At 36.0% G+C, this 15,373-nt stretch overlaps 1 protein-coding gene across 8 annotated transcripts in view; it reads left to right on the top strand.

Moving 5' to 3' along the window:
* The window catches only part of LOC100871677 (phosphatase and actin regulator 2), a 310,790-nt gene that overhangs the window by 275,983 nt on the left and 19,434 nt on the right, over positions 1-15,373 (top strand). For 6 of the 8 annotated variants that reach the window (XM_086909573.1, XM_086909575.1, XM_086909578.1 and 3 more), the window contains one exon: positions 14,260-14,460. The exons of the other annotated variants lie outside the window; for them this stretch is intronic. In XM_086909573.1, coding sequence (XP_086765699.1) covers positions 14,260-14,460 — 201 coding nt within the window. The remainder of the gene's footprint in view (positions 1-14,259; positions 14,461-15,373) is intronic. 8 annotated transcript variants of the gene reach the window in all.

Genomic DNA, 15,373 nt, shown 5'->3' with positions numbered 1-15,373 from the left:
CGAAACTCGAGGTGGTTTTGCTTCGATGTGTGACGAGTGTTTTAAAATGATTTTTTATACACTTCGTGATAAAGAAACAAGTTATTAACAAACAACTTTATTAATCGGAGATAACGAAATATAGCGCAAAGGAGGTTGAAGAAGATTATAAATTTGATAATTATGAAATTGGAAAAGTTGAAGATGATAGAGATGCAGGAGATCTTCGAAATACGATAGGATGATTATAAAATTTATAAAGAATTTGCGAAATCGTGAAATTTGATTGTTGAAGTATTATTTAGAAGATTACGAATCTTAGGGAGTAATAAAGTTTACCAGAGTGAAAGAGTGACTGAATCGGAGAAGATGAAACTAACTAAAAACCGTAAAAACGTTTTAAAGTTAAAATTTTCAATGGTATCGGTTTTATACGACAATCTGAAAGAGATTTCAGCGCAACGCTGGTGACAGGGTTAACTATTTATATCGATAAAAGCCGGTGGTAAAATGGAAAGGCTCACAGTTTAACTCGAACCCTTTGTTTCGTTGACGAGTGATAAAATAGATCTCGTAGGCGGGTAGCTTGCACAGCTATTAAAAGATTCGAGTCGGTGGTTCGATTTATTGGCTCGCGAACCGTATAGTTTCCAAGGGTGAACTGCGGATTTTCTGTTTTCCTCCACGTCGGTGGAAAAAGATTTATCGCGAATGCAAATTCTTTTTTCCCCTTTTCTTTTTTTTTTTTTTTCTTATTTTTAACTTATATAATCTTCCGTTCGTTATTCGACGCAATTCGACTCACGTTTATTATCGTTAAGATCTTTTCGATGCATCGAGAACAACAAGAATTTTATTATTACTTTTACTAAGATTAACTTTGACGCTCATTTCGATATGTTTTACCTCGTTAAATTCGATCTTTCGTCCAAATAAAGATATTAAATAAAACCTATTTCCACAATTCTATTTTTACAATCTATTTAATATCTATCCAACTAAAAACTATATTAATCGTTATTCAAAATCTCTTTCGATCGATCAAAATTAAAACGCGCGATTAACGATCCTTCAAAATTCCAAAGCCGTTCGAACGAGATAATGAAGCAACGTCGCGGAACGAAGCGCAATTTCGTTAATTGGTGAGGCGGTGGATCAGAATTTCGGTGAATGTTTCACCTCGTCTGGAGCGGGAAACGGAGGTGTCTGATTTAATCACGGGGAGCTCGGTGGAAGCCGCATCGCGACACGTCTGACCTCAGACCGACCTGCACCACTGTCGAGTCAAACAGTCCGATATATGTGTATATCTGGCGGATTCGTGAAGATTCGAAAACCGATGGAAATTGGGGACGATTATAACCGAGGGCGGTTCCGTGTTTTCGTCGACCCGTTCGAGCGTTAATTGGTGGGGAAAATTCGGGCCGGGTGTTGGCTGGAAAAATGTTAATATTTAAACCGGTAATTAGCGCGCTAATTAAGGTGGGCTGGTTTTTTGTTATCGCGTACTTTTGTCTGGAAATCGAGGAAAATGGAATATTTTGGAATACAAGATTTTCTAAACTTCGAGGGAGATGAGATTGGATATTTTAAAGGCGATGGATCAAAAATATAGATCGTAGATTTTTTTTTTTCTTTTTTGGAAAGCACTTTGGATTATTTTTCATTCGGTTCGTAATATTTTTACGTAAGATGTGAGATATTTTTCGTAAGAAGATATATATATATATATAGTTGCGAGCAACGTGCGGATGCAATTCAACCGCGAGATATAACCGTAATTGAATCGATAATCGATAACGAGAAACGCGGTTTAAGAAGGTGGGTAATGGCTATGCCGTCATGAAACTTGCAGCCAAGAAAAGAAATTCGTGTTTGTAATTACATGTCAGAAACCGTTTCTTTTTCGTTTCTATTATATATATATATATATCGAACAATTGATAAAGAAGTATCGAGATACTTCTTCGCTTCGAGTTGAAACTACTTTTCGATAACTTAAATTTCTTCCATTTTTAACGTAACTTTACGGAAATTTAGAAAAAAATTGAACAAGTCGAAAGTTTTTTTATAATAGAAAATCCGTCCAGTAATTTTCATAATTAATTCCAAAATTTCAAATTATCGATTCCTAACGAATTTTAAAAGGATGAAAAGATTCGTCAGAATTGTAATTCGTAATTCAACAATCACCAGAAGTCAATTTTGCTGTTTCCAAATTACAACGTAGTTATCACCTCTTTCCACGATATTGGCGAGCAATTCCAGCCACGTTCCTCCGTGTTCCTCCACTTGCTCATCGATACCTCGGAACGTGCGACGAGTTCCTTATTACGTAAAACCGATCAAAGTGCAAACAAGATGCGGCTCGCTGCGTGCGCCAAATGGTAACGTTGCAGTTGCATTAAACGCGTCACGCGATAATTCCATCCATAGTTCCATCGATCATGCTGATACCACATTTTTGCGAGGTTTCGTCCGATTTAAGTAATTCGTCGACTCAATGTTGTGCGTCATCCTTTGCTGAATAGACGAAATCTGAAGTAATCGCCTGATTACGCTTCTATTTATTTTCCTTTTTTTTTTCTTTGGCTTCTTTCTTCGCGCGTGAAATAAATTTTCGATCGAAAAGAAATATTAACTCTCAATGCTGACTCTCACCTACCACTTGGAATGACAATATTTATTTATGATTGATTTTTTAAAATATCGCTTACGAAGAATGATATATTGCCGAATAGATTTTCTTATTTTCTTAAATTAGATCGTGATCACACTGCATCTCGTCGTGACTAGATCGTGGCAATAGAAATATTATTTTCAAAGTTTTCGAGGGTAGAATGTGATAATGATTAGTTCGAACGAAAATGAGTTATTGAAAACGAACTTTTATTCGTAAAGAAATTGACGATAGAGAGAGGGAAAGCGAGTGATGAAAGGCAGAGATGAAATAAAATAGCGAAAAATAAGAATAATAGACGGTGAATGTGAAAAAGCACGTTGTTATGTTAACAGGAGTTAAGAAGGATTATAATGTTTGCTCTCGATGAAATAAGAAAGACATTTTACTTGCCCTGACAGATCGAGGATGCATCTTGACGATTGCTTTCATAAAATATCACGCGAAACAACAATATACGGTTCGATATTTAACAAATTTTCTTTCTTTATATACGTAAAAATATACGTATATAAAATATTAAGATACGAAAGGTTTTATACTCGTGTTAGTTTGTGCGTCAAGAAATCATTTCGAGTTAGCTGTAAGGAAAAAGGCTTCGAGCGCAAACGGTTAATAAACATCGAAGTTTAAATAGAAATGGATCGTCTGTGATCAGACCAGAGTTGGACATTGACTCGTTACTCGAACAAGTAGCTAAAGTTTAAAAATTTCGAATAAAGTTACCCTAAGTAATTATATTAAAATGCTTGAATAACATTTGTTCGTAATTGTTACAATTGATCCGTTTTTCGTATATAACCTCGGCCGTTTGACATTATAATTATTGAAACAACTTTATTCGTAACTTCAACTATTAAATTTTCCCCATCATTGGATCAGACATATTCCTCTAAATAAAGAAGTGAATTATCTTACACTTAGATAGTCAGTCTCTCGATTTAAATAGAAATGGATTCCTTCCATCTAATTTTTATCACCACTTTGTCCACAACGTCATTTCAAAATCTCGCAACTTCGATTTCGATCCTCGTTAATTCGATCGATTCCAAGTAATTTCAAAGTTCGAAACGATCCTTTCCCTTATCTCCTTTAAAACTAAGAAACTTTGAAAAAAAAAAAGAGGGGGAGATAAAGAAAGAGAAGGAGATGGGTCACAAATTTTTATCGATCCATTCTTATTCCCGGGTGTTCCGACGTTTAACGGAACGTTAAACACCTTCGCCTCCTCTTCTCTCGCGCCTCGAAGATTACCAGGAGCCAAGATGAAAGCTTGGAATCATTCCGCGTGGATCACGCGGTTATCTCGCCATCCTTGATTATTCTTCGATGTTTCCTCCCCCTGGGCTTTTCCACTCCTTATCCACTCCTTTTCTGCTTCGACTTTCCTCCAACCGAGCAGCGATCAACTCTGATGCGATTCCAGGCAAATGATCCGTGCTCGAGGTTTTCCGATCCGCTTGATTGATTATGGTTTCGCGCACGATCTTATGGGTTTTATTACGTTTCGATACAGTGAAAAGATACATATATATCTTCGACAAATTTTCTTTTAATAAGAAATTAGGAGATGTGTAATCTCTCTTTATTCTTCAAATCAATTAAGTGACTATTTCAATAGTATGATATTGAGTCAATTGGGAATTTCAACGATAAAGAAGTTTTTAAACTGTGTCATTTTTAGAAAATGTGACTTAGTAATTGACTCTCCATGCAGTGTTTTATGATTTCATCGGCAAAAAGGTTTGAAATATCTAACGAATTTTAATTTTAAAAGCGCGATGTTTTTAGAATTAAATGAAATTGTAAGATATATCATTTTCGTGAAGGAAATCACGAAATTTTGAACTTTGAGAAGATATTACTAAGATGTGTGACGAATGAAAATGTTATTCAAGTCTTATTTGCTTACAACGTTACATTGTTGTTTAAATTTCATAATTGAATTATAATATTCATGGAAATTCACGGTGAAAAGATATTTTTCTTCAAGTTCGATGTAGAAATTCGGTCTGAACTTTAAGAACTCGTTGCGACGTTGAGTTCTTGATAAGCTGTCGTTCGTGTTTTACGTTTAGATTATTGCGCGAATTAATGGAGTGCGAAATTCTAACTAAAGTTCCATCGAACAATTCAATTTATTTACCAATTTGGACCATTGCACTTTTCTCTGCACTTTTACATTTGCATCTTATTGCACCGATTCGTGTAATTTTCGAGGCATTAAATCATAGTTAATTTTTCACGAATAACTCTCGTGAAAAATGCTTTTATGCATTTGGAACAGCGAATCAAGGTTCAATTTTATAAAAAATTCATCGTACTGAACGTTCTTTAAAAAGGTATTTGCGCGACATTTTAAGGTAAGAGTGTTACACTTTTATTTCTTTTTTTTCTTTCGAAAATTTTCATAAAGAAAATTTTCTGAATTTTTCTTAGAATCATTTTAACTTACTAAAAAGTGGAATATCGATGGTTTTCTAAGATTAAAGAATATTATTACTCTTCAACCTTTAAAAACTTTGCTTTGAAAATTTGAAAGTTTTCTTCGAAGAAAATGTTTTCTCAAAATTTCTTCTCTTTTCCTCCGCTTGAGAAATCTACTGAATAACCACATTTTCGTTTCTCTTTTTTTTTCCTTCAAAAATTTTCATAAATTTCTTACTTACCTTCTCTCTTTAACTTCGAAAATCGTTAATCGTTCTTCAGATCATAATGAAATTCCATCATTCCTCCTATCTCTTCCGCATAAAAATTTTCTTCGAAAAGAAGAAATCTTAGAAAATCCCTCTCGTGTTTATCATTTCTCCCCCCCGACACACACACAAGAAATCCGCAAATGGCCCATCGATTTTCGATGATGCACGACACAATGAACGATGTATCGGAGAAACGGACGAGCGCTGCTGTCATAAATCGGCGAGAATCGAACGAGAAACATGTTTCTTCATCGAGCACATCGAGAACTCGTGACGCTTCTCCCCGCGTTATTTCGCTCGTAAATGGATTCGTAATGAATCTCACCTCCTTCTTCCTTGAGAGCAAGAATGAAAATTTTCTCTCGACCCGCTATTAACCGATTCCATTGTTTCGTGGTTCATTCTTGAAAAAGGATCATGAGCGGATTTCGAAAGATAGAGAGAGAAAGAGAGAGATTTTCAAAAAATTTCGTTTCACCAACAACTGTTTAGTTATTTGTCAGAAACAATTGGACGTAGCTCGGTCGTGAAATAGAATTTCATCAGCTTGAATTCTTTTTTTTTTTTTTTTTTTTTTTTGGAAGGGAAAAAGGATCGAGGTTGGAATCATTTGTGAAATTAACGAATCAATATCGATTGTGTCGATACGTTTCAATATGAATTAAATATCCCTTAATTGTTTCGATGAAATAATTATTGATCGGTCAACAAATATCACTCGTTATATTTTAAAACGTTATAATTTATAAACACTTTATAATAAATTCACGATTATTGTAAAGGACACGTGCTAATTTTATAGTTGTTTAAAAAATACATCTCTATCGCCATTGTCAAATATTTCTTCTCGATTTGTCTCTCAATTTAATCAATCGGAATCCCGTCAGGAGGATTTAATCAAATAACGAGGCTCGATTTCCAACCTACCCCTTTGCCTGAAGAATTGAATCTCCTCGTTCAAGTAATAAATATATATATCTGTTTAATAACAAAAGGTGGAATATCATCACGAACGAGATAAGATCGGGCGGAAGAGATCGAAATAGAGGTCCCGTTTCTTTCTCTGAACGCAATTATCCCGTCGAGTTGCCGTTTTATTTTTTTTTCGAGTGGACCGCCCGATAAACGGCCCCCCGAAGTTGCTGCAACGTTGGAGCAACGGAGGGGGAAGAGAAAGGGGCGAGATGGTGGAAGCACCCTCGAAACTCGAGCGAACCGTAAACAATGCTACTCTCAGATAACGTTTCCCTTTATTGCACGCGGTCCAACGACGCGAATCTGCAGTTTAGCATTATGGTTCCTCATGGAACTCTCTCTCACTCTTTCTCTCTTTTTCCTCGTCGACGATCGATACACGCGCGATACTCGAACCGTCGCCGTGTTTTCGTGCGGAGAACACGTTTTTCGCGAGATGTGGTTTTTTTCCGAGTGGAAATTGGAATATTGCGAAGGGGTGGTTTTGTTAATGGCCGATTTGAAATTAATCCGAGAGGGTCGGTAAAAGAAGTCGATCGAATATAGATGAAGAGAAAATTGGAATTTTGTGGGATGCAGTGATCTGTATGGGGGGTGGTTTTGTCGACTCGACGATTTGAAATTAATTTTGAAGGACTTGTTACGGAAAAAGATTTTCTGGAGATTTTGTTTGACGATTAGATTTTCGAGCTTTGAAAAGGAAAGGAATGATCGAGACGAGTAAAGTGAGTGTGAAAATTTTGTGAAATTAGGATTCGATAATTCGATGAGGAAAGAATGGATGTGAATTCGGTAGAAATGGAAATTTTGTGTAAGGGGTGGTTTTATTTCGAATGTGAAACTTTAAGAGAAAAAAAAAAAGAAAAAAAGGAAGAAAGAAAAAGGAGTGAAACGAATGAGAATTTTATCTGGGTTCTTTAAAGGCGAAGTATAAAAGAAAATTCGAAGAAGTAAAATATTTTACGCTTAAAGATAGCTTGTTCTACTTTTATATAAAAGTAATTTCCTGTCTCACATTCTTCCAGTTCACCGATAATACAATCTTTCTTGATGTACTGAAACACATCTTCACGCATCACTTTTCTTCAATTACGTCAGCTGTGTTGCGCCATCATTTTAACTTTATCCAGGAAAAAGGAGGCGAAGCTGACGTGATCTGCTCGCTCGTGTCATACTGTCCTAGAAAAATTAAATGAAAATTCTCAAGGAAACGCAACGAAAATCTCTCGTTTCCTCGAGAAAATTAAAAATTTTTAATTACCAACAATGAAATAATACATATTTTTCGATATACTCGCAATGAATAATACATGAAAGATACTTCATGTATTATAAAATTACAAGATTAATTAAGTAAATGGTATTACATAAAATAGAATAAAAAAAAAAAGGTTAAAGCATAATCTTTAGAATAAATTATTAATTACTTCTTATTATATGTTCTCTTTAACTCGCTTCAATTTTATTTGCTTCGTTTTAAAATCCGTTCTTAAGAAGAAGTGGAATAGATGCTACAAGTGATGAGATAGAACTGAGTAAATATATCAATTCTTGGAAGCTTATTAACTTTCTCGTATTACTCGAAATCTCGATATATTTCTCGAAATTTCTTTAAACTTCGACGAAATTGAAAAACAATTTGCAAGATACACCATTATATAAAACCTGCTAAAACAAAATAATACATCGTTATTAAAATTTCCAATTCATCGAAACTCTCAATAACTTCTTCGAATTAATATCTTTACAGAGTGTCTGACATGTAATCAATTAATTTTCACTTACATTTTAAAATTCAATCAGAATTCAATATCAACGCTTAAGTTCGTATTCCATTCCTAAAATTTTCAATTCACCAAAGCTTCCCCGAATTAAGACTTCTTTACAGAATATCTGACATATAATCAATTAATTTTCACTTATATTTTAAAATTCAACCAGAAAAATATCGCGTTTCCAAAAACTTGAATTCATATTCCATCCCTAGAATTTCCAATTCACTGAAATTCTCAATTAAGATCTTTACAGAATGTCTGACGTATATCGAATCGATCAATTTTCACTTATGTTGCATCAAAATTCGTCCAGAAAAATATCAGCCGTTTCCAAACGTTTAAATTCATATTCCACAATCCTTAAAATATCATTTTTCCATCCGGCGCAAATCCTCTCCAACCGCACCGCATAACCACGGAACGAACGACGAACGAAATTCAAACTCTCGTTTTTTTTTTCTGGAAACAGGGCGCTTAATACGTTTCGAGGAGCACGGTCCACACCACAGAGACGATGAAATATTAAGGGGGATTTTCGCGGCGCGAAGACGCGTGCGAAATTATTTATAGAAATTCGCGGCCGCGAGAGTTTCCGCGTCCTATCCATAATTTCCACACTCGGTTTTACTCCCGTGTTTTTCCTCTCTCTCTCTCTCTCTCTTCCTTCTGTTGTCACTAGAAATAATTCACAGATAATTCGTGTCGTGTATTCGCGCGTTGTAAACAGTGTTAAACGGCCTCGCTTATTATTACGCCGTTTCCTTCCGTCTATTGTGCCCGTCGTGTAATCCTGCTCCGCGACGATTTCCCTCGTAAAAAGAGAAAAAGGATGGCAAAAGAGACGTGTTGGACAGAGTTGGTTTATGCGGTAAACACGTTCGTTATATCGATTCTACGTGGACGGAAAGAAAACGTGAAGGTTGCATGTCGTGGTGGTACGTATTTCTTCTTTCGGAGAAGTTTTTAAAACGTTTTACCTTTCCGACGAACGAAGTGCTCTTTTGTGATTTGTGTAGCGGTGTTTTCTCTCTCTCTCTCTTTCGTCGATGGTTCGAGAAATCAGTGAAAACGGTTGTTGAAATTTTTCCGTCGAGTGTCCGATTTATGATACTGATTTCCACTTAGATGAGCGGAAGTAGCGCAATTTGTGAATATTCTGTTGTAAATATTCTTGATCTTTGTAAACGTAAACGATAAAATCAACGATGGACGATGGGATGAATAAGTCGTCGAAAGTGGGTTTATTTCGCTTTCACACTTGACTAAATAGAATTCAATATCATCGTTATTCGTACACGCGATACTCTTAATTTTGTTATATAGATAAAGTTATTGGTGAAGCAATGAAATTCAAAGTGAAATAAATTATCGAATGTTGGATGTATTTTATGGAGATTCTCCGATTTATATTGTTAATTTTTTTCATTTGCATCTTTAATGAAGTATAAAATGGGCCGTCTCGTATCGATTTACCCTCCCTCCCGCAATCAATGTAATTTCCACTTTATCATTCGATAACATTTTCAATTTTACTCGTAATAAAGACTAATTAAATAAAATAAAAATCATAAATTGAGAAATAAATTACGGTGGATGATCCGCGCTCCTGTTCTCCACTCTCCTGTTTTCAATAACGAATCGTACGTTTCACGCTAAACCGTTCGGTTTTATCTTTGACAAGATTCTCGATAAATTTATCGGTAAAGTAAATGATTATAATTGAATTGAGAAATAAATCGGTGATTAGAGATAAGTCTTTAACCGACTTTTTTGCTCGTTATCATTTTCTCTTGCACAACGAAACGATCACTTCGATATTATAAAGTATATAAAATATGTAAAAAAAAATCGATCGCGATTGTTCGTTTAATAAACATTTACAATTTTACCAGAACCGTATTTACGTAATTTTCGTGCAGCTAAGAAGATGCCCGCTCGATGATTCGCGCGGATTCCTGCACTTGGCATAGAAAACACAGATGGAATTTCGAGGGACAACTGCATGAGTCAAAGTTGGCTCGATTTAAAGTTGTCGAGCAAGAAAGTTGTCGAGCCCGTTTTGCCACGGTTCGTGAATTATTTTGGTCGTGGCTCTCCTCAGAGTGCAGGACAGATTTACAGATGTAATTGGCAGCGGGTAAATCGCTCGTGTCGTTCTGATTCCAATCTCGTTCCTTCGAGACATTGAACTCGAATCGATAAATCTTCCCCTGTTTTCGAGGCAACTGTTTACATAACAAGTGGTAGAATTCGGGTAAAATTATCGAGAAATATCGAAGAAAAGTTGTGAACGAGGAGAAATCGAAAATATTTGAGATTGACGATAAAAAATTTTAAATGCGAAAAAAGAAATTTGTTTTAATTATAAAAGTACGAGATAACGAATAAGAAAAAATTTTCAAGAGAAAAATATTCGTTGCGATTAAAAGTGTAAAATAATTAAAAAAAAAAAACAAATAACAATTTGAATAGAATATTTAAATAATTAAGAGGAAATAAATTAACAGCAATAAAACTTCGAGGAATAAAGCTTGGAGATATTTTAACTTCTCTGAATGCTTCCTTGAAAATTATTGTATCGCATTGTCAAACAACGCGAAGATTTTATTTTGAACGATGATGTCAAGCATTATTCAATGTTGTGAAGAATATTATGAAAATTGAATATGACAGAAGTGTAAAGAAAATATCGAATCTTTATAACTCTTTACTATTATAACATTTCTTACTTATTATCACTTGTTTATTTATTGTATATTTTAACCACGATTACTTACATAATCTCTAAATGGCGCAACGTCGTACATGCACCTATGCATAAAAATAAAAATTAAATAAACTCTTATTCCTCTCATATTCCACTGACAAATTTCGCTTTTATCCTTTACGAATGTCTACATTCACATCCCCTCATTTAAACGTACAGAATTTATAGGTGTAGAAATAACGTAACGAAATAATAACATTAAAATTAATATCGAAAGTGTAATTCGAGCAAAATTTTTCTCGTTTCGAAAATCAATAGATACATTGGTGTTGATATACGAAAGATGTTAACACATGTGTTTCGCTATAATTTCTCGATTGTCTCCCCCAACCATAAGGAATCTGGGGTAACGACGAGGCACGCTCGTCGAGAAGGTCGCGCGCGTTTCGTCGCGCAATCCGCTCGACGTTTCTAATCTATTTCGAGCCGTAGGTAGGTTTCTAGTTACTAACAGTCTTTCTCGGGCGTGCACACTATGCGGAACGACGCTCGATCACGTGCGAAAAAATCATTTGCTTCGTGATCTCTCGTTTGCAAATTTTACCTCACGATCGAAGAGCAATAATTGTGATTAACGGGTTAAAATCCCGTAATTTGGCCTTTCAGCATATTTTCAGCACGTGCTGAAACAAGTCGATGGTAGGATCGCAAATGTTTGCGCGAGGCTGAGCATAGTTTAAAGTTGGAGATAGATCAGTCTTTTAAAGGGGGTGAGTTTTAAACTTGTACAATCGATACAACCTGATTTGTATTTGTAGAAAGACCGCTATTTAAACATTCAATCATCTTCTATCTTCCATATCTTCCAATTAAAAAATCAACTTCGGAAATTTCTTCTCAAACGAAAAAAAAAAAAAAAGAATATGGAATATTCTTCGATCGATCACAATTTCTCTCCAACGCCACATCTTGCTTAGGCAGACAGAGGAAAGGGAAAGAAAAAGATCCAAGAGATACGAATTCCAAAATATTTATCTTTCCAAGAGATGGAAGAAAAGCAACAACTCTAAAACCAGAAGATCCAAATATTCTTCCGCATAGCACGGTTAGAACAACACTCCATTTCCTCGTCACATCCGCCGACCTTCGTCCCACGCTGATTCGCGTTACACGTTGATGTTGACGTTATTAGCGACGTCAGTCGTCGAGCAAGATCTTCCCTTTCGAAGTTCCATTGGCCAGGCGCCAAAATGCTTTGCGGAAAATCCCGAGGAGGGAGAGGAGGGTCGCGACGAAAATCTGGTTTCGAATGATTTCATCCTCTCGCGATTCACGCGCGCGTAGTTCGCGGCCTTTAATTACGACGCCCACGCTGTTTCCGCCAGTTGCACGCGATTTCCGGGTCGAGTAATCGCCGATATTGCTCGATTTTTTCCTTTTTTTTTTTTCTTTTTTCATATTTCGAGAAGCTTTAGGCGTGGAATTTATGCTAAAATATTGGAAATTTTAAAAGCGAGAGATTTTGTGGATTTTTGGAGGATTTTTGGAGAGCAATTAGATTTATGAGGAAAGGATTGACGAGTAGTTTTAGAACAATGAACTTTTGTGATTTTGACACAAGGGAATCTTGGACCAGGAGAATTAGGGATCGTAGATTTTTCTGATTTAGATTAAAAATGATTTTAATTTAATTTATTCGAGAATACGATTGTTTTATTTCTCGATCGAGGTCTTATAGAACGAGAGAATGGAGGGAGATTAGGGATAATTTAGAGAGTTTATTTATCATTTTCGAACATCAAGCTAGGTATTGGAATAAAAAAGAGGGAAATTGGTTTCGATTTGATGGAGAGATCTGCATCTCGGTTTATTCCTGATCCGAAGAAAGTTTCTTGATCTGTTTAAAATTTTATTATCGAAATTCGACATTAATTTCGCCTTGCCATTTACTTTTTTGTTTATCTTCGAATGCACTGGATTATATTTAATACAATATTGACGTGATAAATTAATAAATATTGATGCATCATGCTGCGGTGTTATCAATTAGATAATAACAATTACATGGAAGGATTAATTCATTAGAAAACAGGCTGCCGGTTAATTAATCTCTTTGCGAGAAATGATCGTCAAACGTTTATTATCGTTACCTACGATTTCAAATAAATTTGAGAGAGAATTGAAAATCGATTTCATTGACGACGACGAAATTTCATTCATCTCGGACTCAAGGATTAAAATGATTAAGTAAATCGATTAGAACGTTTCTCGCTTCTCTAAACATTTACCCTCTGTTAATTAAATTTAAAATTAAGTTTATATATTTTTCATTCACTCTCATTATTTCTAAAGTATTAGCTAATACGATCTAACTAACAAAAATTTGTCTTCTATATCTCTCGTTTCCTCTCCACGAGCAATGCCATGAAAGTACAAAGAATAACTGTAAAAGAAAAATTGTTCTTATTTTCACTTTCAAAAACGAAAAAGAAAAAAAAAGGGATGTGCATTTTGGAGGAGAAAATTTTTAAACGCACGAGCTTATTATCACGGGTGTGGATACAGAGGGGGTTGGTGGAGGAGGATCATGCAATTTGGCGGCACAGCTCGCGGCAATATTTCCCGAGTTGGCCGAACGTGACTCTTGGAGGTGGTGAAACGGAGCAACGAACGAAATAATGAAAAGACGCCAGGAAACGGCGGGATCGAGTTTCGACGATTTAATGCCTACCTGTCTCCACCACCTTCATCTTTCGTCCGATAAAACAGACCCGTTTCCAATGGTAGAACATTGAAGAGAACACTGCGATTTTTAATTCAATCTTCCCAACGCAGTTCTCGATGATAGATTTAACGATGACAAAGCGCGCTTTTTATCGCGTAATTCGAATAATTAGAGTATTCCATGGATGTGTACAAGCCTTCCCTGTTGTTATAATGTGTTCGCTTTCTTTGGAATCGTTTTCTTCTCTCGATTACATTAAAGAATCATTCTTCTTCGCCGCATAATTCTACACCGATTTCAGGATTTTGGCTTTCAAAAAATGTGAAGGTCTCCTGCTGTAATCCTCCAGAAATGTATAGAAGCTTAAAATTCAAATAAAAAAGAGAGAGAAATACTGTGAATCCTCTGACTGAAGGGGGATGCGAAGATACGAAGGAACGAAGGGCAACCGCTCGTGCGTGCCATTTCTCTTCCTCGTTTCATTCTTGGCTCACAAAGAATAAAAAGAATGCTGTGCGACCCAAAAGAAGGAAAAAGAAGTAAGCACAGAAAGGAATGGAACACTATTGCGAATCCTCTGGCTGTGAAGATCGGAGGAGGAGGGCGCGAAGACGCACGAAAGAATAAAATAAAAAAAAAAAGGGCAACCGCTCGCGCGATCCCCGTCTACTGTCTCTGTCCCGCTCTGACCGGTCTGGAATTTTTTTTTTCTGTTGCAGAGCCGAAGAAGGAAAAGACTGAACAGAGTGCAAATGGCGCGGTATCGCCGAGCGGTGAGCCGCAACCGAATCAGGGCACGGCTACGACCGGTAGCTTGCCGATCTCGGCCGCGCCCCCCAATTCAGGGGACCAGCAAAAGCCGAGCAGGCCGAACACCCTGGAAGCCAGGGTGGTGGCCAGGAGACTGATCTTGTTCGACAGTGAGTACACCAGAATATCGTGTCTGATAATAACCATCAACCTGATTTCATCTTTGTTCGATTGCTCTCTCTAGGTAGTTGAGCTCTTTCTTAACACTGTACTATTTTATTGTTTAACGAGGGGAGGAAATGATTAAGAATTCGTTAGAATTGAAAATATTTTAATTTAAAAGAGAAAGAGAGGTTTTTTAATCATTTGCACTCGAGAGGTGATCATCACTTGGATTGATGCGGTGACGATATTCATTTGTGATTTCTTTAGGATTTAGGTTAGTTATTGGAGTATCGCTTTGTGAATAAATTCTTAAGGTTTTATATATAAATAAGAATTAAAAATTGTATCGCCTTGATATGCTTCGTTGGATGGATGGTTAAGAATATTTTGAAACTATCAAAGGAATTCTTGTTACATGGAATCATATTTTATATGCGTTGAAAGTTTTATGCGTTTTAATTTGTGCGTTGTGAAATTATTTTATATTAGCTGTAACAAAATTCAATCTGTGAGTTGTTGGTTTCCGAGCGCAAAGGGTTAATTTTATTTAAGAATTCGAAGAAAATTATGATATTAACAGGGATTAATGAGGATGGTCCGTGATAAGGTAATTTACAACATTGCTGTACGTTTAACGTGCTACGTTGCGTTCGCGTATTTAGCGTGTAATGGCATTAACAAGGAACCAAGAAGTTATACTAATAGTCACAAGTCGAGTAAGGGAAGTTTCCATCACCTTCTCACAGCGAATATTCATGAATAGACTGGAGTAGGGATACTTTGAGACGATTATTAGTTAGTTATCGACGGAGTGGAAATGCAAAATGGCACATTATTACATTAATGTTGAGGGTGAGAAACTTCACGTTATATCTTGGATACAAAAATTGCATCTACTTCACTTTCGATAACTTTGAA

The sequence above is a fragment of the Apis florea genome, unplaced genomic scaffold, assembly GCF_048593485.1.
Source record: "Apis florea isolate Af1SG1 unplaced genomic scaffold, ASM4859348v1 contig_3158_pilon, whole genome shotgun sequence".
Classification (NCBI taxonomy): Eukaryota; Metazoa; Arthropoda; class Insecta; order Hymenoptera; family Apidae; genus Apis; species Apis florea.
This window is presented reverse-complemented; position numbering and strand designations above follow the sequence as displayed.